Source organism: Peromyscus leucopus, chromosome 22, assembly GCF_004664715.2.
Source record: "Peromyscus leucopus breed LL Stock chromosome 22, UCI_PerLeu_2.1, whole genome shotgun sequence".
NCBI lineage: Eukaryota > Metazoa > Chordata > Mammalia > Rodentia > Cricetidae > Peromyscus > Peromyscus leucopus.
Window position 1 is genome coordinate 31,715,289 of NC_051081.1, and position 22,409 is coordinate 31,737,697.

Sequence of the window (22,409 nt, forward strand, 5' to 3'; positions counted from 1 at the left end):
ACAGACCTCTGTCTTCCTGCTGCTGAGTCCAGGATGAGGACAGAGGAGGACTTAGATGTGAGGGTCATCTCCTTTCCCTGGACACAGCTGAGGAGAAAGCCTTTTGGGTGCTGAAGTTTCTTTGTCTCTAGTCTCTCATTTTAATGGACCAAGGAAACGGATTGCTTAAAGGAATCCTGTAGTGAGTTCTTTTTTTTTTATCAAGTGAAGCGTACACCAGAACTTCCCTGGTGAAGTCATTCCTCTCTTCCCAAAGCATCTAAATAGCAAATCTGCACTGTACTGGGTTATGGGTCTCATTCCAGGAAACAGAGAGACAGCCACTGTGCTGGTGTGTGGTGTGTGGGGGGGCTGAATTAGTGTGTCAGGGAGTCCATTTTAAATGTCCCTCTAGCCTATGGCATCCCTACTACAACTAGGGATGGAACTGCAGAAGGGGCTGTGTGCCACAGGGGCTTTGGACAGTGTCACCAGGATGGATGGTGACAAGCATGCCATTTGGGGAGAAACGATTGGTGCTTCCCAAGGTGAGGGGAATGCCCCCGAGAATGCTGTTTATATAAGCAATGTGCCCTAAATGCTGTCCTGACGTTTCCTGGGAGGGGTTCGGCTGTGCCGGGGAGACGTTCAGTGTTTGGGACAGGCTTATGAGGACGTCTCCCTGTTTTTCAGCTTCCTGCCACTATCACTTCCCAGTATCACTCACAGCACTAAATTCGCCCTTGCCCGAGACGGGCATCCCACCCCTTCCAGACACAGCAGGCATGCTGTCTGGGAACTGTGGGTCCACTTTTGACAGAAAAAAAAAAAGAGCCCCTTCTATGAAAAGAGACAGCAGCCCTCCTGCAGTCCCGCGAGATAAAGTCGTTTCAAAGTCTTTCGCTGCAGCCCACACCTCCATATGCGGTGGCTGACCTAGTTTTGAGGGAGCCAGAGGGCATCTGGATGTCACCTTATTTACGAAGTTGAGAGAAAAAAAAAATGCACCAGGCTCTAAGCCCTCGCCGCACGCGGTATCTCGGGAGATCTATCCTCCGCTTCGGAGTCAGAGAGAGAGTGGGGACAATTTCTGCTTAGCTGTGAGCCGGAGGCTTTCTGTGAATGTCACCTTTGGGGAATGGGTGACAGGGCTTAGGGAACTGTTAACTCTGAGATTCTCTTGCTAGCTGTGTTTCGGGGGAGGGCCTTTCATCCTGTGGCTGACGGGAAGTGTCTCCAAGATAGTCTTGACCGAAATGAGTGCCAAACTGAGCCTCTGGCAAGTGCCAGCCCCCTCTGCCTTGTTTTTATAATATTACCCTACTTCGGGTGCTGGTCAGGGAAGCCTCTTTTAATGGGCGATGCTGGCCTTCATAGGTCCTGGACAAGGGTGGGCATGGAGTCTACACACCTGTGGTTAGACCCTGACTTACTTGCTATGTGGCCTCAGCCAAGTCATTTTCACCCCAGAGCACTCAGCTGCCTCTTCACTAAAATGAGATAAAGGTACCTGCCCAGGCTTATTCTGAGTATTTGAAGAAGTGACATTTTTAAGTAGAACTAAGCACGCAGAAAATGCTATGTAAGGATTTACTGGTTCCTGCCATCATCCTGTGGGTGATTCTGCCCAGTATAGAATTTGTCACCTCTGTAACCTAGTCCTTTTGCTTGGCTTCCCACAACCTCTCATCTTGATTTCTCCCACTAGAGGAATGTTGTTGGGTGTATTGGTGAAGGCCTGTAACCCCAGGTACTTGAAAGACTGAGGCAGAAGGCATGGAAGATTTAAGGCCAGCCTAGGCTACAGAGTGAGTGAAGAACCAGCTTGAGCAATTTAGTGAGACCTAGTCCCCCAAAAGGCAAAAATACACACACCTGCACACACAGTAAAATAAGATAATGAAATGAGGGCCGAGGGTGTAGCTTTGCAGTACAACTTTTACCTAGCATGTGTGACACTTGGGATTCAGTTCTCAGTAACACACTCGCACTTGTGCATGTACACACACACACACACACACACACACACACACACACACACACACATACACACACATACACACTTTGCCTGACAATAACTTAGAAGGAAACTTGAGGAACTGCAAACTTTGTCGACCACCTTCTTGGTGAACACACCTGTAGGACTGTGCATGGGCAGCACCATCCAGGAAGCCCCAACATGATCCCATGGGGCTAACAAGTCCACCGGAATAAAAGGGACCAGAATGCAAGCATATAACCCAATGTCCTGGTCACTTGACCTTCAGCAAACTCAGGGTCCCAGGCATACTCAGTCTTTTGCTCTTGTACTTGTCTCTTCCTAGAGTTATCCAGCACGGCCCCATCATTTTTTTTTTTATCCACTGTATGTATATAAAAAGACTTAGCACAAAGCTCAGTTTCCAGCCTTCTGAGCTGATGATAACCTCATATATTAGTTTCTTAAAATAGTTTCTTGTCTTATCATTTGCATGGCACTATACTCAAACCCAAATTTAGGGTAAAGAGTTGAGCCCCAGGAAGAACTCACATTACTAATGGCCACTCTCCAACATGTGGACAGTGAGGTGAAGCAGCCAGTCACTGATGGATGCTGTCAGACACCCCATTTCTGGCACAGGAAAGGAAGAAGCTAAACATCAACTGGCTGGATGTGAATTGCATTTTTCTTCTCCCCATTAACATCCGGGCTCCAGGAGAAATGATAGCAACCACAGCCACGTGGACAACAGTACTGTTACATATGCCTCATGCTTCACCAAGCGACTTTTCCTATCTTATCTCACGTCTGGGATCTGATTTGTTCCTGCAAAGCAGGGCTGGGGGGAGATGAGTTTTGCCCTTGGGATAGAGAGAGGAAGTAGTTACATGGAGAGATGAAGGAGGCTTCTCCTTCTTGGGATAGCCTTGGCCTACATTATAAGGTGCGAACTCTTAAGTCAAGCTCTATCCCTGGGCTGTGCATCCCCGTTTGCCATCTGGCATTTGCTTCCATGGCATTAACACTCTGGCCTCCCTTTCTGTCCAGAAAAAAATGGACTAAAATCAACAAGAGGGCACAGCTTGTACTCTGCAGCTTTCCTGTTACTTTGGGCTTTCTTGACCCCTTTCCTTTTTATCCATAGATGTCAGCCTGTGTGCGTGTTTCACTTCGCCCAAAGGGAGGTTTAAAAGCCACGTAACCAGGCAGGTGTGCAGTAACGACAAGACCCGCCCCCACTCCTCACTCCATTTCTGCTCCCGGTGACCCCAGTTCTGCTTATTCGTGACCTCTACCAGACTCTCTGGTTCACCGGGGCCCCTTGAAAATTGCTTCGCCCCACAAGCGATTTCTTGCAGCTGAAGAGCTTTCTGATGATGCCTTAAGATATCCGCTGGATCTTTGCAGCAAGCTAAGGAGGGGGAGAGAAGCCTGATTTTTTGAAGGGAGAGCTCTTTTCTCACGGGGAACTCAAAATTTCAGTTTTCTTTTTATCCTGCTAGAAGCGATTTTCAGAAGGCTTGGCTTCTGACTCGGAGACTCGGCCCCCACCGAAGGCTACTCGGGCCGTGTTGCCAGGCTATCCTGGGAGAATCTTTCATCCTCTTCTCTCACGCCTCTGTTCCTGAAAGGAAATCACAACAGCAGCCCCCTAGAACCATCAGAACTCCATTCTGACGTGGTGACCTTTATTCCTGAAAGAGCTCAGCGGTGTACCCCAGAAAACAATGTGTTTCTGCATCCAGTCCCACCCAGCTCGAGGGTACTCCTCCAGTCGACTTCCCCCCCCCCCCCCCCCCCCCCGGCATCCAGTTTCTTCTGGGTCTCTCCTACGCACTGGTTCCTTCTCCTGGTAAACTCTTTTCTCCAGTATCAACCTCCTGTAATGGACAGATCCCACCCTCCTGATTCAGGGGCTTCCCAAGTCCCAGTCGACAGCGTTCTGTGTCAGTCTCTGGACAGACAGGGAAGGAGGAGTCCCAGTTGCTGATGGATACTAGACACCATGAGCAGAGTCAACTCTATCTGACGTCTATCAGCAGTGGGGATGCATTCCCCAGTCAGATGACACCAGACTAGCAATGCCTGTTTCCACAAGGGAGCTTTGGGTTCAGCTTCCGGTGGTGGCATGTATGGCCCTTGGAGAGCAGGAAGTGGACCCATCAGCCTTTGCAATCACATGCCCTGGCATGTGGCAGGAGCCTCTCCTCTTTGCCATCATACTGACTTTGACTTTGCTGGCACCCCCTGCCATGCTAATTAGTAAGCAAATTAAACTCCATAGAGGGTCCACATTGTGTGAGTCCCCCACCCCCACCCCCCCACCCCCGCGCCCCACTCCAGAAACAAAAACTGGGCTTCTGTCCATTCAGTTCATCATATTCTATTTCACACTGGGAGTTTTTCAGGCAGTTATACTAATTACTAGGAGTTTTCTACTTCCTGGAAGCTAGACGCTTCCCCCAACATTGTATTCCCGTGTGGTGTGCAGTTGAAATGTGGGCAGAGAGCCCATAGATGGGGGCAACCGTGGGCAGGGGAGTGGAAAGAGAGATTGCGCTTGTCAGCAATGAAATGAGACTCAAATCAAGTGAGGAAAAGTCAGTGTTGGGGCGGGATCTAGACTCAGTGTCCCAGTTAGCTTATCCCCCTACGACGAGCTCAGAGGTCTAAACTCACAGCCCCTGTGTTTTATAGAAAGTGTCTCTGGTCTCACGATGGTGAGGAAAAAAATGATTAAGGTGACTGGAGCCCGCAGTGCAGGAGGGGAACTCACCCCTGTTGAATCATACGCTACCTCATTTGGTCTGAGAAATAGCCCTTTCTCCTCTATTTTATGTCCACTCTGTCTATCAGCTCTTTAAGGGGTGATGCTCCTATAATTAAAATTAACCATTAAGGCTATAGCATTGAAGGAGCAATTGCCTAATTTTTGAGGAAAATTTAAATTTATGGCCAGCACCTGAGATCAAATGAATACTAAGGAGAAGAGCAAAAACCCTGTGGAAGATAAATAGAAAGCCAAGTGGGATATTGACTTGATCCTTCTCCAGTGCAGGGTAATTTGGCTTCTAAAGCAAGTTAGATTGTAATAAATTAAATTTAGATTTCTGCACATCAATTAAATAACTCCCAAGACAGAATTCCAGGGAGGAGACGAGGTGATAATACATGGGGGGAATATGAAAATGAAGATCTGATCTAATAATCTATAATTGATGTGCTGTCCCTTGGTAAGGGGCAAGGATTTTCCAGCTCTTCCTTCTGTCAGGAGCTTATCCTAACCATTGGCACGAGCGCATTCCCCATAGCGGTTTCCTTCCAGGACCATTGCCTGTGTTAAGATTCACATCAGTGGTGTGAAAGACCTGGGGAAGTGTGCTGTCTCTCTTCCCTCATCTGACTGTCCTTGCAAAAGCGAGGTCACTTCCTGCTGGTGGGGTGAGAGCATAGGAATGAGTAAATCCTTTCATATTTTTGTGAGGGACTCACTAACAGGGGGGAAAAAGACCAATGTTTGAATAGCACATCCAGTGATATGGAAGAGACACCGGTTGATACAAGTATTAGAGGAGGACCACAAGGCCCTAGGTTCAATCCCATCCCAGCACGCACGCGCGCGTGCACACACACACACACAGAGACAGAGAGACAGAGAGACACAGAGAGAGAGAGAGGCAGAGAGACAGAGAGACAGAGAGACAGAGAGACAGACAGAGAGACAGAGACATACACAGGTGCTGGCTGGCTGAGAATCTTAGCTGTGTCAACTCTAGAGCCTGTTTTCCTGTCTATAAAGTGGAAACTATGTAACTGACCCACCTCTTCAACAATGAAATAAATTGTTATTTTATTACTATACAAGGGAAAGCACTTTGCATGCTATCAGCATTTCTCTTTGTCTTGTGTGGTGCTGGCTCTCATCTGTTATACTTTCCAGTGCTCAAAAAGTTCTGTTTGGTGTTTTTCAGATCTATCTGGCCATCGGTTTCATTTGTCTTTCATTTTTTTGCTACTTTCTATTTCCTATTTTATCTGTAGTTGTGCCTGCACTGAATCTCCAGGCGGATGTTGTCCTCTGTGGGATGACTCCCACATCTGGAATCCTCGGAGGATCTCAGAGTGCTGATATAGTTTCTGCTGCTTTTGCCAACAGTGGTCTCAGTCTCTCAGTCTCTCTCTCTCTCTCTCTCTCTCTCTCCCTCCCTCCCTCCCTCCCTCCCTCCCTCTGTGTGTGTGTGTGTGTGTGTGTGTGTGTGTGTATGTGTGTGGTCTTTCTTTCTTTCCTTCCTTCCTTCCTTCCTTCCTTCCTTCCTTCTTTCTTTCTTTCTTTCTTCCTTCCTTCCTTTTTTTCCATTTTCTTCCTTAGTAGAACCTTGTTGGAATCCCAGGGTCTGAATGAGAGGTGTTTTCTCCCAACCAGGATGTGCATTTCTGTCTCCTGAGACTCAAGGGCACCGCCCCTCTGTATTCTTTCATCCCCTTCTTAGGCTTAATTACATCAGATTGGGATTTAGTGTTCCCTCTTTGAGGAGCCCAGGTTTAACTTCTCAGAGCTCTTTAACCTCAGGACAGGCGGCCTCACCTTTGCCCCTGTTGGATATTCAGCCACCCCAACTCTCCTTGCAGCAGCCTGTACGTTGCCTAGCCTCACCCCTCAGTGTGAGTGAGAGATTTTCCTTGTCAAGAAGCCAGCAATGCATCCCAGACTGACGTGGTGGCGGCTTTATTGGTGTTGGTAAGATGTTCCTGGGAAGCATCTGGCCTGCTGTGGTTCTGGAGCCGCAAGGACACCATGGATGGGAAGCAGGACTGCCTGGGGGGAATGGAAGCCCTGGAGAGCCAGAAGCTGTGGTCCTGGAATCAGCCTCGGTGTGAGCAGGTGGGGCTCCAGTCCCCTACAGCTGGCTTAGAAACTGTCTATTGAGATGTGGAGGGTTAGTTCAGGCTTGGAGAACAGACCCCTTCTAGGAACTTGGGCAGATCATTTACCTTCCCCATATCTTATTTTCCTCATTTGAAAACTGGGGCTATAATTTCCTGTTGGGTTTCAAATCTGTAAGGATTTGAAATGACTTCCGGCATTCTCCACACCGTGCTTCCCTCTGAGGCTGCGACAGTAGGGTGCTGTGAAAGCCACAGGGTCTGGGTACTTGGTCAAACACTATTGCAGATGTTTCTCCAAAGGTGGCTTTGAATGACACTAACATTTAAATTGGTGGGCTGTGAGTAAAGCAGATTCTACTCCAAAGTGTGGGCGGGCTTCAGCTGGAGGCTGTAGGAGATGAAGACTGGCCTCTCCCTCTCCCAGAAAGAAAGGATTCAGCTGGTAAAGACTGCCATTGGCCTTAGGTTACAAGTCATAAGTGCATGAGCTGTTGTTCCCCTGCCTCTTTCTCCCCACCCCCACCCCCCCACACAGAGAGAGACAGAGACAGACAGTGAGGGAGAGAGAGGGGGCAGGGGTGGAGAGAGAGAGGGGCAGGGAGAAAGTGGTTCTATTTTTCAGGGGAGCTCTGTCTAATACAAGAATACATTCAAGAATCAGCAAACTGGGAGTGTCGAGAGGGCTCAGTGAGGAAGAGCCCTGGCTGCTCTTGCAGAGGACCCCCGTTTCGATTCCCAGCCCCCACATGGTGGCTCACAACCCCATCTGTAACTCCAGTTCCAGGGGTTCTGATGCCCTCTTCTGTCCTCAGCTGGCACACATGCGGCACACGCCCAGGCATGCCGGCAAAAAGACCCACATGCAGAAAAAAAAAAAAACCTAAAGGAAACGTTTGAAAAAAAGCAACAATGACGGAAAACCGGGCACTGATGTCATTCCTCGGGCACGCAGACATCTAGTATCGAAGGCAAGGCCTGGGTAACAGCTGCACCGGAGAACATAAAACTGACCAAGGATAAAGTGGAGGTGCCTAGGGGCTGGAGGATGGGTGGTACAGTAGCCCACACAGGTCTGTATATGAACTCTGTAGGGTCTGATGAGCTTGTAGAGATCAATCTGAGATGTGCTTCTCATGTAACACAAGTAGGACAGGGCATTACCTACTACACCAGGACAGAGGGGACAAGGGAGATAGGCCACGGCTGTGCACACAGTTGCCACCATTAAGACACATGCGTGGCACCAGTTTACTAGTGGCCCTGCTTCTTTCATCAGGCATGAGAAGCCAGAGACAGAGCCTGTGGGAAGCGCTCAGAACTCTGTGGCAGTGCCTAGATGGGATAAAGACTCTCCTGCAATGGCTTCCTGCTCAGGCTCTGCACTGCACTTTTCTAAGGGGAGCTGTCTATCCTGAGAATGGTGAGGGTGCACTGAGAAGGGTGATATAAAATAAGGTATAAATGGTACGTGGCAAGCATCACTCTAAGGAATGGAATACCATAGAATATCCATGTCAGTGCACATTTAATGTGGAAGTAAGCCTTTATGGAGGATACTGTCCCAGTGCAGAAGGCTTTCCACAGGCTCTGAGGCCCTTGCTGAATGATTTTGGCCCTTGGCACCTGTCTTATCCTCCTGTTGAATCTGTCTATAGAGGCAGGAGCTTTTGCAGTAGGATTAAGTCAGAGGTCCCATCCCTTGCAAGCTGATGAGCTTGTGCAAGCCACATACCGACTCCTCTAAGTAGATCCCTCCCTGCACAGATGGGAATCGATTGTGTAAGGAATCTGTGACAATCTATGTGACAACATAAAATGTTACTGTTATCATTTTGAAGACACCTTCACCATCATATAATACATCCAGATGTCCCTATGGGAAAGATCAGCTCCCAGGACAGGCTGTCCGCCTTGAGGGGGTCTTGGTGCAGCAAGCTGTGAATGAGCTCTAACATGTGACATCTAAACATCCTGAGAGGAACAGTCCCCTCCAAGGCTGCCTCCTACTGACTCTTCATAAGATTCATCCTGCCAGCTGGCTGTTGCTCTTGCATTCTGGGGCCAGAATTCCAGCTGAGTCTTCATGGCACCTTTCTCCACAAAGACAGTGTCTGCCAGAGATACCAGGGATGCTCAGCCTCCCTGTGGATGGAGAGAGCCAGGCCAAGAGACCCCTGGGCTCCTGCCTTCATGGCTCCATGCCTCTGCTTGATGCAAATGGAGTATGGCCTGGGATGAGGCCCAAGAGGGTGTTGTGCCCCTGCCTCCAGCCTCTGGTTACCACGGGTGCCTGGTCCTCCACCTGCTTCTCCAGCTGCAAGACCCCAGTTTAGACATCAGGATCGGTCAAGGTCATTCCACAACTGGTCATTTTGTGAATTTTTTTTCCTTCTACTTCATCCCACATATGTGACCAGTGCCATTTTCCTTATGGCCTACTTTCTAAGACTCGGCTCTTTTCCAGAGTTTTTCTTTATGCTTAGGTCCTCTGGATAGTTCATTTTATACCAATGCAACTGGGTCACAGGATGCCCAGGCATTTGGTCAAATATTTTGGAGATGGGACCCACCCCAGATCTTGTCAGCCTCATAAGGTCATAAGCAAATTCTTTATGATCTATAAGCTTTTCTTTTTCTTTTTTCAGTTTTAAGGAATTGAATCTAGGGCCTCACACAGATGCAGCCAGCTTCATAGGTCACAGAGAATATAGGTCTGTGCCACCAAGCCTGGCTTTATAAATTCTTGTACACACATGCACACTACTGGTTCTCTTATTCTACACCAGACTCATGAATGGACCACCTTTTATCTGGCTTCCTTTGCTATACATTCCCTACCCATTCTTCAAGGTCTAACTCCTTTGACCCTTATTCTAAGAACTATTCTCTGTTTCCTTCTCTCCTCTGTAAAAGCACATTGTCATTGAGCTTATGTGGTTGGATTCACCTTGTGGTGTGGTACAGGTCTCTCTCTCTCTCTCTCTCTCTCTCTCTCTCTCTCTCTCTCTCTTTTTTTCTCTCTCTCTCTCTTGTGTGTGTGTGTGTGTGTGTGTGTGTGTGTGTGTGTGTGTGTGTGTGTGTGTGTGTGTATGTACGAACACACAGAGCAGGACCTCTCTAGGACAGGGACTGCTGTCACTTCCTCCCCTTTAGCTCAGAGCGCTGCGAGGGTTACAACTTATTTAGAGAACGGTAATGAATTAAGTTGGCAGTGAGCCAATGGAAGACGTTTCTGCCACCCTTCCCATGAGGATGGGATGTCAGGGTTACCCTGGGGTGATGTTCCTGCCAGAGGTGACAGCTGTGAAGCTTTCACATGGCTCAGCACAGGCTGTGGGTTTCTCACGCCCACCGGAGTCCCCACCCCACCCCCAGCATGTTCTGGAGCAAGCAGTATTGTGAGACACTAATAAAATCAATTATTGGATAAAAATCGTCGGTTTCCAGAGCTTCATTTTATGCTATTAGAGGAAAATGCTGTTTCAAACAGAGATAACAAAGAGGACGAGAAAGATCAATTACCAGATAAGATCTCACGGTGCCTGAGATGAGCATGCAGGCTGGTATAAGCCCTCTTACCTGCCACGGGGCCTGTGCAGCTGTCATTAAGGCTACCCTGTACCTCCGGCTTGGGTGTCTGTGCGCAGGAACAGCTAGAATTCTGCGACAGAGTACCTGGTCTCTTCTCCCTTAAGATCTGTGCAGCATGAGACACTTGCTCCCGACTATTAGGGTCACGGGAATGAGCAACCTCTTCCTGATAACAGTGCTGGCCCCCGGACATTAGCCACCCCATTTGAGGCCATCAGAAAGCTTTTCCTGGAGGTGCAACATTTGTGGTTTAGATGGAATTGAAAGGTTTGGGTGTTTGGGGGGTAGAGACTACTCTTTCTCATGGTCTCATCTCTTCGGAAATGGCTGCCAAGTGCAAGCATCCAGCTTGCCAAGGTCCGGGCCAGGATACTCAGCCCCGCTAGCTGGGTAGGAAGACTATTGGCTGTAGATTTGGTGTTGGTAGGATAGACCAGGTATCATGGACTCTGACGAATAGGAAGCCCTTCTCCTCTTGAAAGGATCGAGAAGGCTAAGCTCTGCCTCGAGACCTACCACTTGCCAGACTGGTGGCCTTTACAGGGTCAGTCCCTTCTTCCCTACTCTGCCCCGAGAGTTTGAGTATGCAAAATTTATTTAAGTTGACTGTCACCTTCCATATTCTGAAGTCCTATGTCCTCATGCACAAACAGTGACATGCTTATTATCCACTCTCCCACTGATACTTCCTAAGAGTGGCTATGGGTTCCTGGGTTGGAGAAGCCAAGGGACCAAGGTGTCTAGTGGGTCACACACCGTGGTTGATTGATGACCTACTTTCTGAATCTGCCTCTCTTGAAGTGCAAAGGAGAGAAGACTAGTCATTGTGGCCCTACCTCGTAGCATAGGATGTTCTAACGTCATCCTGGGAAGATGGTCTCTTGGGTCAGGGTACCAGAATTCAGGCCTAGGTCCTGCTACTTTCTACATGGGGATCTTGGGCACAATGCTTCTGTGTGACTGAATTCTCACCTGTTACTGTTGAAAATCGGAGCGAATGTGTGAGGATCATATGAGATCGTGGGAGCTATGGTCCTAGGACAGCACCTGGTATGTGGTGCTTGATGATGAGCAATATTATTACTGTTCTGTATGTGATTGTTACCGCTGGTGTTTCTGCTGAGATTCTGCCCCCTGGCACCATGGTTGAGCTCCTCATTGCCAGGACAAGTCTAGTCTCTAGTTGGTTGCTGACAGATGGATGGGAGCTAGTGGTGAGCAGGGAGCCTTCTTACAGACTTTCCATTCATATCACACAGCCTTCTGATGCGGATTGGGATGACCTGTGGGAGCAGTTTGATGAGCGGCGGTATCTGAATGCCAAAAAGTGGCGCGTTGGTGATGATCCCTACAAGCTGTACGCTTTCAACCAGCGGGAGAGCGAGCGGATCTCCAGCAATCGGGCTGTCCCAGACACACGTCATAAGAGGTACTTCCTCCTCCTCCTTCTGTGTTGGTACCTTACCCTTCTCTGTGGCCAGGACAGATCAGCACAGGCTTGATTTTGGGTCCTGCAGTACCTAGCACCCAGTGCCAGGACCTGGGACAGGTGGATCAGTTTCTGCCATCAGACACCAAAGTGACATAATGAAGTAATATATCTGTGATACTTACTGATTATTGCCACAAACCATCCCAAAGACCCTGCTTTCTGCTTGGAGGTTGAAGAGGGTGCAAGGCCAACCATAGAGGGAGCACCTGCCCCTTACTTGGCGAGCACTGTAGTAGCTGCTACATTCTATAATGCTCATGGAGCACTAAAAGGCTGGGCCTGGCTTCCCCTGGTTAAGTCTCATAGCCCAGCCTGGCTTTCTAAGCAGAAGGACTTGATGAGTACATCCTCAGGAACCCAGATTGCTGTCTCTCCTGTCACTAGGAGAAACCCTTTCTGTAGCAGCCTGTGTAGATTTTGCCGTATGAGAAGAGAATCTGAGGGGCCTCTTCACTTGACATTGGTTTTCCTGTCTGCCTGCCCAGGAATCCATTCCCACAGCCTCCTTGCTGCCACTGGTTTGGATAGGCCACAGCTCCAGAACGCGACAGAGAGCAGGCCTAACCCGATGTAGAAAGCTTTGTTTCCGCAGAGAGAGGCTTTGTGAAAATGGATGCTGTATTTATTGTCTCATCGACGGCTCCTTCAGCCCTGGTAGTCCCTATGCTTCCCACTGATGCGGGAGAAAGTAATTTGGTCCTAACCCGATTCTCCCCTCCCAGCCTCCATGCTTTGGCCCAGACATGCCAAAGAATCACACAGAGATGACTTTGATTGGTTCATGACATTGACTCTGCACTCACTCCAACAGCAGTCTGGCCACTGGGGTGGGAAAGACTCAGAGGCAGTTCACCTGGAAGGGTATAGCATTGACTTAAGGTACAGAGTATTGACTTTAGACTCTTAGCTTTGCCTCTTTTCTTTATTTGGGTCCCCATGTTGTGGGGTGCAAATGGGCTTTTATAATGATTGAGGCTTATTTTATTGGTAATTCTTTTTTTTTTTTTTAAGGTGTGTGCCCCCACTTCCCTATTTAGGGCATATATTTTATTTTATTTTATCTTTATTTGTATTTATTTTTTTTGTTTTGGTTTTGGTTTTGGTTTTTCGAGACAGGGTTTCTCTGTGTAGCTTTGCACCTTTTCCTGGAACTCACTTGGTAGTCCAGGCTGGCCTCGAACTCACAGAGATCCACCTGCCTCTGCCTCCTGAGTGCTGGGATTAAAGGCGTGCGCCACCACCGCCCGGCCTATTGGTAATTCTTGAGCAGGTACTATGTAAAATTGTTCAGACTCAGTTTCCACAGCGGGGGCTGCAGGACCTGGAAATCTCGTCTTTTGCATCATGTATCCCATAGAGACATTCAACTAGTCCTTGTTGGTCACTGCCATTGCCGCGTGGAGCTGGAGTCTTGGTGTCCATGTGAATACAGCAAAGAGTACAAACTGGATGATAGCCTGGCTTCTAACTCTGCCATCTGTAAATTTAACTCTCCTTAAAAGGTGCTGCGAAAGTCTACCTAAGCAGTGGTACCCATGGTCCCTGTAGCCAGAGGCCCCTCCTCCTCCCTCCTATTGGCCTAAACTGTCTTAATGTCAGAGTCCCGTTGAAATTCTTTTTAATATTGCTGTTAGAATCCCCTAGCTTTTCTCCTATTACTCCTCTCTGAGCAAAATTTAAATATCAAGTTATTATATTTCCTTGAGCCGAAACTATGTGTGGGAGAGCAGGCAAAAATGAGCAGAGAGCAGGCTGAGAAGCCCCATTCGGTCTCAGGCAAGTAGTCTCTTCCTTGTCCTGATTCTGGATGCCATGGCGCCCACCACCACCCTCTACCCCCCGCCCCCGCCCCCGCCCTCGCCCCCATGACCCAGGAAGGAAACTGGAACTGTCCTGGGCAGGAAAGGCGACTGGGTGAGAGTCCTTGGAGTGCAGTCACAGCTGCTCTCGGCCACAGGAGGATGCGCCAGGAGCTCGCCAAGCAGTTGAGCGTGTTAGGTTCTGCGCTCTCTCTTTTCTCTGATCTGTAAAGCAGAAACGAATGTTTGTACCAAGGCCAGACTTGTGGTAGCAGGCAATGAAGAGCTGAGCTTGTCCCCCAAAGAGCCCAGCTCGCCACCCAGCTCTGTTAAAGAATGGTGATCTGCACAGAGGCAGCAAGAAGGGCAGAGAGGATTGAGACAGAATCCAGACGAAAGAGGAAAGAATATTAGCCATATGTTTGCCTCAGGGCAACAGCCTTACCCTGCAGGAGTTGGAAGGGTGCCACTTAGAGGATTCTGGATTCGAGGAACTTTATCCGGGAAAAAAAACCAGAAGAGTGGAGATTGGAGGGCTCAGAATTGGGGTGGGTGCCTGGAACCAGAAGTCAAGTCTTGGAATCCTGAGTGCAAAGTCCTAGACTGGCCCTATGGCAGGTACCAGTTGGATCATCCAGCCCCAGGCTGAGTTTAGTAGAGTGCTGCCCCCTGCTGGTGGTACTCTTGTGATCTTGAGAATCCCGTAGAGTGCCCGCAAAGCCCTCTCTGTGTTCTTCCTTCAAACCCAACCACTGGGTGATGTCCTAGCTACGTGATCATCCTCATCCAACCCCTGATTATGGAGACCATCATTCTACGGCTGTGGTCACCAGCCAAGTTTCCGAATCCTGCTGTGAGTCCAGTCTCCCTGATGGATACTAATGTGTCCCAGGAGCTTGTCCACTCAGACCAACAGAGCCTTGGGACTCACTTGGGGGGCTGCCTGCCTCAGCCATGACTGGCATAGCTAACAGTGGCCAGAGGTTCTCAATAGCAATACTGCTGACATTTTTGGCTTGTATGATTTCTCCCTGAGGGGATGTTCTGAACATTACAGGATTCTAGCAGCTTCTCTGACTCCTGCTTACTAGATGCCAATAACTTTCCCGTACCTCCCCACTACACACACACACACCAGGTTGTGATAACCAAAAATATCTTTCCCATATGTCTTTCCTGGAGGACAAAATTTCAGTGAGGATCACTACTATAAATCTGGCCTTGCTTTTTATCCAAATCTTCAGAAGTGAAATGAAAATATTTATCACCAGTCCATCATCACCAGCAGTAGGTCAGGCCAGACCTCCTGTGTAAAGCAGAGTGAAGTTGAAAGCAATGTAAGAGGGTCACCAGAGGATCAGGACAGGGGTCTTTGGGATCAGACAGCCATTTCTCATCCTGGCTGTGCCGCTGGTTAGATGAATGGACTCACTAACTTTCTCTACTCCTTGCTTTCCTCTTCTAAAAAGCAGGGATAAAAATAACAGGAATGATCCCGCCTACTTTGGTTGCTATAAGGATCAAATAAAATATGTAGACAGCATTGACCTATTTTATAGTTAACATTAGGGAAAAAAAAATACTATGCAATGATGGCCAAGCCTCATGTGGAAGAGAAACACTCTGGTAGAAAACCAGAGATGGTTAAACCAACTGATGAAGCACCAGCCCGGAACCAGAATGAAGATACTAAACTGTGAAGTTGTGGCAGTGGGGATAGGGAAGAACCGAGGTGGGGTTCAAGGTCAGGCTTGATGCCAGAGAGATGAGGCTGAGCAACACGGTACGGCATGTTGGCTATTCAGCGTCAGTCTGAGCAGCTCTCAATCCGGGCTTCTCATGAGAGGCACTTGGGCAGCCTTTTAAATATGTTGATGCCCAGACTCCAATCAACTCAAGTGTGTCCTTGCTCAGCTCCCAAGTGACTCTAATGAGCAGCAAGACTTGAGGGCAGCCGCTCTGGGTAAGGGCTTCTCAGACTTAAACAGGCAAATAGACGAGTCATCTGAGGATTCTTTGCATCCGACTCAGTACATCTAGACTGAGGCCCAATAGTCTGCATTTCTTTTTTTTTTTATTTTTTTTTTTTTTATAGTTTTTATTTATGTGTGTCTGTGTGTCTGAGAAAGTGAATACCACATGTGTTGAAGGAGGCCAAAATAGGGCTATAAATCACTTAGAACTTGAACTATTGGTAATAGTGAGCCATCGTGTGGGTCCTGAGAATCAAGCCTGGATCCTCTGGCAGAGCAGCAGGTGCTCTTAGCCACCATATCTTCTCTTCAATTCTAAGATTCTGTGTGTCTATTATGTCCCCCAGTGACAGCGATGACTATGGGCTGTGGGTCACACTTTGAACAGCAAAGACTTGCCATGGCTTTCAATGCCTGGTTCTTCCGACCAAAGGGCCAACCACAACAGCATCAGCTGGGAATCATCAGTGTTGGAAATGCGCATTCTTAGACTTCACCCAGAAGTCTTGAAGTCCCAGCTCTCTGGCTTAGCAAGACTTCAGGTGATTCTGAGGTCTGCCCTTTTAGAAAGTAGGAAGCATTGGCTAGCTCTGGCGGCCCACTTCTGTGGTCTAGATGGAGTCCATGTATGAGCTGGTTCTGCCAAAAGGCTTGAGTTTTAAGGAGGGAGTAGAGGCCCTGGGAGATAAGTGCACCCAACTGCCCATATATTGTATACCTCTCCCTCTGTCCAGGTGTCAGGGCTCCCAGCTCTGGCCTTGAAGAGGCTGGCCTCTCTTGTTCCCTCCTCTGACTTCATCCACCATCCTCATCCTGCCATCCTTCTGGCAACTGGCATTACTGCTCCTGAGTGTCTCCTACGCTGTCACTCCTTAAGCCATGGCCAGTGACCTCCATCCGCTGCCCGGCTCATCCATGGGACTGAGCCCCATTGATGCGGACTTTGCTCCTGCTAAGCCAGTTCGTATCCCCGTCCTTCCTCGCAGCAAAGGTCCTGCTAGTTCTGTTGTCCCTTGCCCTGTAGGGTAAAGAACACATTGAACATCTATTACAGTGTCCGCTGTGTGATAGGGATCCAATATCCGTTCATTGAATAAATAAGAGACGGGTCAGGAAGACCGTTGACCACTTCCTCCCACCTGCCTTCCATGCAGAGAGACAAAGGGGGGCTGAAAGAAGCCCCCTCTCATCACCCATTGACCCTTGGGAGCTTCGTATGAGAGATGGAGAGAACCGTCATAGAGTCAAAGGAAAAAGCCCTTTTCTCCCCCTTGAAGAGTTCTCATTATTGGAAAGAGAAGAGGGAAGAAACAGCACGTGGGAGGGGTCTGGAGCTTATTAAATTTGCTTGCGATTTTCTTACCACAGTAATTGGATTCTGATTTATAGTATGCGTTTGGACAGCGCCTGGAACAGACAACTATTAGCTGAGCATTAGGGCAAGAGCTGCCAAGTGGGCGCTGCTGGGGTGAATTGCCTCGGAAGCTGGAGAAGCCAGGTGACGGGGAAGGGGGTGGAGGAGGGGAAGGCGTCGGTCCTCACTCTGGAGGCTGATGAACCCACCACATCCTTAGCACTGTCCTAGCGTCAGTGATGATGCCGTAGCCAGAACGGCGCAGAAAGTGATGGACGATGGATCCCTTACGTATTCACATCCCTCCCCTGCCCACCCTACCCCTCACATCCGTTCGGAATGATGGTCACAGTATGGACGCTGGGGCTTGCTACATGCTTTAGACAATACAGGTCTCTAGAGGCAAGTGGGGAGGGGGGGTTACAGAGAGACTTCTGAAACATCCTGGCCCCTCCCCTTCCTCCATCTTCTTTGTGCAGTGTTGGGCTGGATAACTTCCGCTCATTCTGAGTCCGCACATCATTACACAATTGTGAATGGCTGTGACCAGCTTCAGGCAGTCTTTATTGTCCAGACAGGCTTGTCCCACTTCAACTGAGCAGAGCACTGGGCATTCTAATCCCAACTTTTCCCACCTCAGGCATGTTGTTCTGTCAAGGGCCTGGGTCCTGTGGTCACAGTGATAAATAAGACATGGAGATAATATATATATATATATATATATATATATATATATATATATATATATCACATGATTGGTAGGAGGTAGTGGTGTGCCATGCAGAAAAATTTCATTGTAAGAAAGAGATACATTTAGCTGAGCTAAGAGTCCAAGAATATTTCCCCCCGAGTTCTTCTGTTCATAACACAGTGACTGGCCCAACAAACAATCCCTGCTCTGCACTTACTCTGCCTCGACCCTGTTACACCAGCTGGATCTGTCATCATCCAACAGCACATAAAACATCTGGCGAACAAGTAGCCATCAAATGGAGACACACCCCTCAGGTCAGGGGTAGGGCACGGGGAGGGGGGGGCACGGAGATATTTTGATAAAGCGAATGTATGGTTTTGCCGTTGCCTAGCAATGCCTATTATGGGATTGCTTGGATTACAGGAGAGCAGGTGTCAGGGTGGGCTACGCAGAGTTAGAGCTAGGGAAGCTTCATTAGGTCTCCCCCCTTGGCCTGGCTGGGTTTGATTGCTCCCTTCCAGCATATTCTCCCAGCCTTCCGTCCAGCACGGCACCAAATGGTAAGAATCAGTGGGGCGCCCATCGCTTGCCTGGAGGGAAAATTCCACACTTCGATACGTCTCGCCAGGAAGACATTTTTCCTTTGCTCCTTTTCATCCTGGGAAATGAAGGGGCAGTGGCCCAGTGTCTGAACACATTTCTCCCTCCTTGTATTTACTCAGTTGGAATGGCTGTCAAAGATCATCATCATTTCTCTCTTTGTGCTCCTCGTCACTTAGCAGTAATAGGATAAGAATCTTTACGGCTGGAATGGCGAAGCGTAAAAAATGTTCATATTCCCTCGGAGTCAAGGCTATTTCTACTGGCTCAGCACTGTGTTAGTGATTCTGCAGCAGGGCTGAGAGGAGGGGAGGGGAGACCCATCACAGACACTTAGCTTTTGCAAACAGGCTCTCCACATCTGCTACTCTCCTGGTCCCCCTGTGAGAACCATTTTTCAAGACAAGATGTGAGCCCCTGGATGGTGTCTCTGTGTACACTTTGCTTGGAGTCCAAGTTGCTCCGTGGAAGAAAGGGAACCACGGGAGGAATTTCAGAGCATCTTGGAGGTAGCTGTGCAGTTAAACTGAGTCAGCAGACCTGGGTACTTGGCACCAATGTCTACAGTGCTGGGATGGCTCATCTTCATTGTCAGCTTGACTAGACTTGGAATTCCCTGGGAGACACACTTCTAAGCATGGCTGTGAGGGTGTTTCTAGGGAGGGTTAACTGAAGATGGAATGCCAATCCTGAATGCAGATGGACATCCCATGAGCTAGGAACTCAGACTTTAAAATAAAATAAAAATAAATAAAACAAAATAAAAAATGTAGTATTCATCTTGTCGTCCCAGCACTTTGGAGAGAGAGACAAGGAGGGAGAATCCAAGGCTAGCCTCAGTTATATAGAAAGTTGGCCTGGGCTACAGGACACTTAGACTCAAAAATTAATAATTAATATTTTTAAAGGAGGAAACACAAGGGACACCAGCATTCACTGCTCCATGCTGCCTGTTCTGTGGAGATGAGTGGAAATGAATAGTCACAGTCAAGAGCATTCCCATCACCATGCCATGCCTTTCCCATCATGATGGACTGCATCCTCAAACTGTGATCCCAAATAAGCCCTGGCTTCCTTAAATTGCTGCTTATTAGATATTTGGTTATAGCCATGAGAAAAGTAATACAAGCGTCTTGAGATAATTCTCCCCAGGTAAGAGGGGGGATGGGCCACAGGAATAGAGTATTATTCCCTTTTACTCCTGTCCCTGGATTCTTTGAACACGGAGCCTGCAGATCTCTTCTGCCACTGCTTGCTCTGACTTCCAGATTTCCCAAAGGAAGGACTCATTAGTCTTCCAAAGAGGATCAAGCAGGAACACTGGCTAATGAGAAATTCATCTAGACAAACGACTTCAGCAGATCTGTTTGCTCATACCTCATCCCCTAGAGAACCCAGCCAACTTTGACCCTGTGTTATGCACATCATCTGTTTACTCATTCATGATTTGTGCTTTCAATTCATTCACCCAACACTTGTATTTAGAATGTTCCCCATGTCCAGTCCTGGCTTAGGAATTGGGTCCCCGTGGGTCTCAAACATGGATTTCATTGAGACATCTCTCCTCGAATCAGTCTGGCACTGCTACTTTTCTCTCTCTTTCAGGGTTTAGTCTGGCTTTTTCTGCCTTGGTCAGGTGGTGGAGCATAGAGGCCAGAATGGGGGCTAGAAATACTTCTGTGAATGAAGGGGAGTGGGCCTGTGCTCAAGAGGGAATCTGTGGCTTGCAGAAGTAGCTGGCGCTTTAGCTCCAGCTGGCAGGAACATGTGGGTCTTGATGAGTTCACCAGGTGATGGGCATGTCGGAGTAAGAGCATAGGAAACTGTCAGACAAGAGAACCAGTGTTTTGTCGAATCTATCCAGTTTGGAGACTGAGATGATGGAGGGAAGAAGTAGAGAAAACATTTTGGAAGAGAAACTTAGGGTCACGTTTAACAAAGTACTTGACTTCACAGAAGTTAACTCAGTAAACAACTAGAAGGCTCTCATGTAGACATCACCCTATTGCCATGGCAATCCTGGGGGTGTTCTATGTACATTTTATGCCAGAATTATATGATGAGAGCTTCTAATGGAAGAAAGGAACCAAAATGGACTGGGCAAAAATGGGACCAGGTAGCAATAATGCCCCTGAGGGAGGAGGAGTACCAAGTTAAACTCCTTAGGAGTTTGCCATGGAATCTTAGTAACAGAACCCTTATAGTGGCTTCATGGCTGTCACACTAGGCCATTTGTTCCTAGGTGAGATGGGAAGGATGAAAGGATAAGGATTAAACCCTGGTCTTGGAGTAAAGGACCTGGAGTGGATGTGGGACCTGTCATTCATCCCCAAAGCCACCTTCGTGCTTCAGAATGAGCACCAGAGTGGGTTATTGAGACCTGGGCTTATCTTCAAAGGTAGAGATGAACCTCACACCTGGATGAGAAGAATCAAGCTCACAGAGGTTGAGGAGCCTATGCAAGGTTAAACAGTTTATTGGTGCTTAGCTGAAACTCAAAATCAGGTTTTCAAATTCTAAACCTATATACAGTTCTCATTCTGTGACTAACATAAACCTGTTAGGCCAAGTCTAGTTTGTGTGTGTGTGTGTGTGTGTGTGTGTGTGTGTGTGTGTGTGTGAGAGAGAGAGAGAGAGAGAGAGAGAGAGAGAGAGACAGAGACAGAGACAGAGACAGAGACAGACAGAGACAGAGACAGACAGAGACGGAGAGAGACAGAGGGACAGAGATAGGAACAGACAAAACTTGGAGCTAGGAGAAGAGGTGATACACAAGGATTCTGGGTTTTGCAGTTAAGGTAGTTTGACAATTGTATTTTAGCTTTGCCTGGAGGCACAAAAAGTAACATTTCAATTATCTAATGAAATAAAGAGTGCCATCTGCTGTTCTGTCACCTAGGCCAAGCTGTAACAGGCAGGCGACTGACAAAGCATCCTTTGTGGCTTTGAAGTTACTGATGAGTGGCCTTGGTTCTGGGGGGCAGGTTTCCCCACCTCCTTCTTGGATCTGTTTTCCATAGTTAATACAGTCTGAGAATTTGAGCAAAGGGAAGAAGTCCAGAAAGAGATGCAAGCATAAATGTTTAATGCCAAAAATGGGAAAGTGACTTGGATTAAAGATTTGCCATGAGGAATTTAGACTACAGATTACTGCATATGAGGCAATAAGGGAGGTATCTGTGGAAATGCCAATGGTTGCCCCATGGAATGTCGATCCTCCAGAATAGCAGCTCCTCCACCTGGGCAACTGGGAACTCCCTCACTGCCCTCCCGCAGCCATTGGTACACGTCCACCTTATGAACCACTCCTGTCTTAGTTAGGGTCTCTATTGCTGTGATGAAACACCATGACCAAAGCTGAGGAGGAAAGGGTTTGTTTGGCTTACACTTCCATATTGCTGTTCATCACAGAAGGAAGTCAGGACAGGAACTCAAACAGGGCAGGAACCTGGAGGCAGGAACTAATGCAGAGGCCATAGAGGAGTGCAGCTTAGTGGCTTGCTCCCCATGGCTTGCTCAGCCTGCTTTCTTATAGAACCCAGAACCACCAGCCCAGGGATGGCACCACCCACCATGGGCTGGGCCCTCCCCATCAATCACTAATTTAGAAAAATGTCCTACAGGCCTGCCTATAGCCCAATCTTATGGAGGCATTTTCTTAACTGAGACTCCCTCTTCTTGTATGTGTCAAGCTGACATAAAACTATCCAGCATAGCAGGTTTTCATAAGCACTCTGATTAGTTGGATGCCTAAATCAAGTGTTTCTGCCTTATTCTATCTACCTATGCCCTTTGCTGAAGTACCAAGTTCTAGACCTGGATCTTCATCCCCCTGAGAGACCTGCTTCTCTTTGGGTTATCTTTTGCCAAACATTTTGAGACAGAAACATAGAATAAGGAAAGAAATTAGGGGTGAGTACAAGAATACCTGGGTCCTCCCTAAGATAAGGCCCTAACTTCTTTAGCCCTTTGGCATCTGCGATGACTAGTATTGGTTGTCTATTTGACTATATCTGGAATTGACCAAAACTAGGTAGCTAGGTACACCTGTGAGGGATT

General features: G+C 48.1%; 1 protein-coding gene across 1 annotated transcript in view; it reads left to right on the forward strand.

Annotated features, from left to right (window-relative positions):
* Positions 1 to 22,409, forward strand: part of Galnt14 (polypeptide N-acetylgalactosaminyltransferase 14) — a 223,097-nt gene that overhangs the window by 126,710 nt on the left and 73,978 nt on the right. The window contains exon 2 of the mRNA XM_028873698.2: positions 11,698 to 11,867. Within this exon, the coding sequence (XP_028729531.1) occupies positions 11,698 to 11,867 (170 nt within the window). The remainder of the gene's footprint in view (positions 1 to 11,697; positions 11,868 to 22,409) is intronic.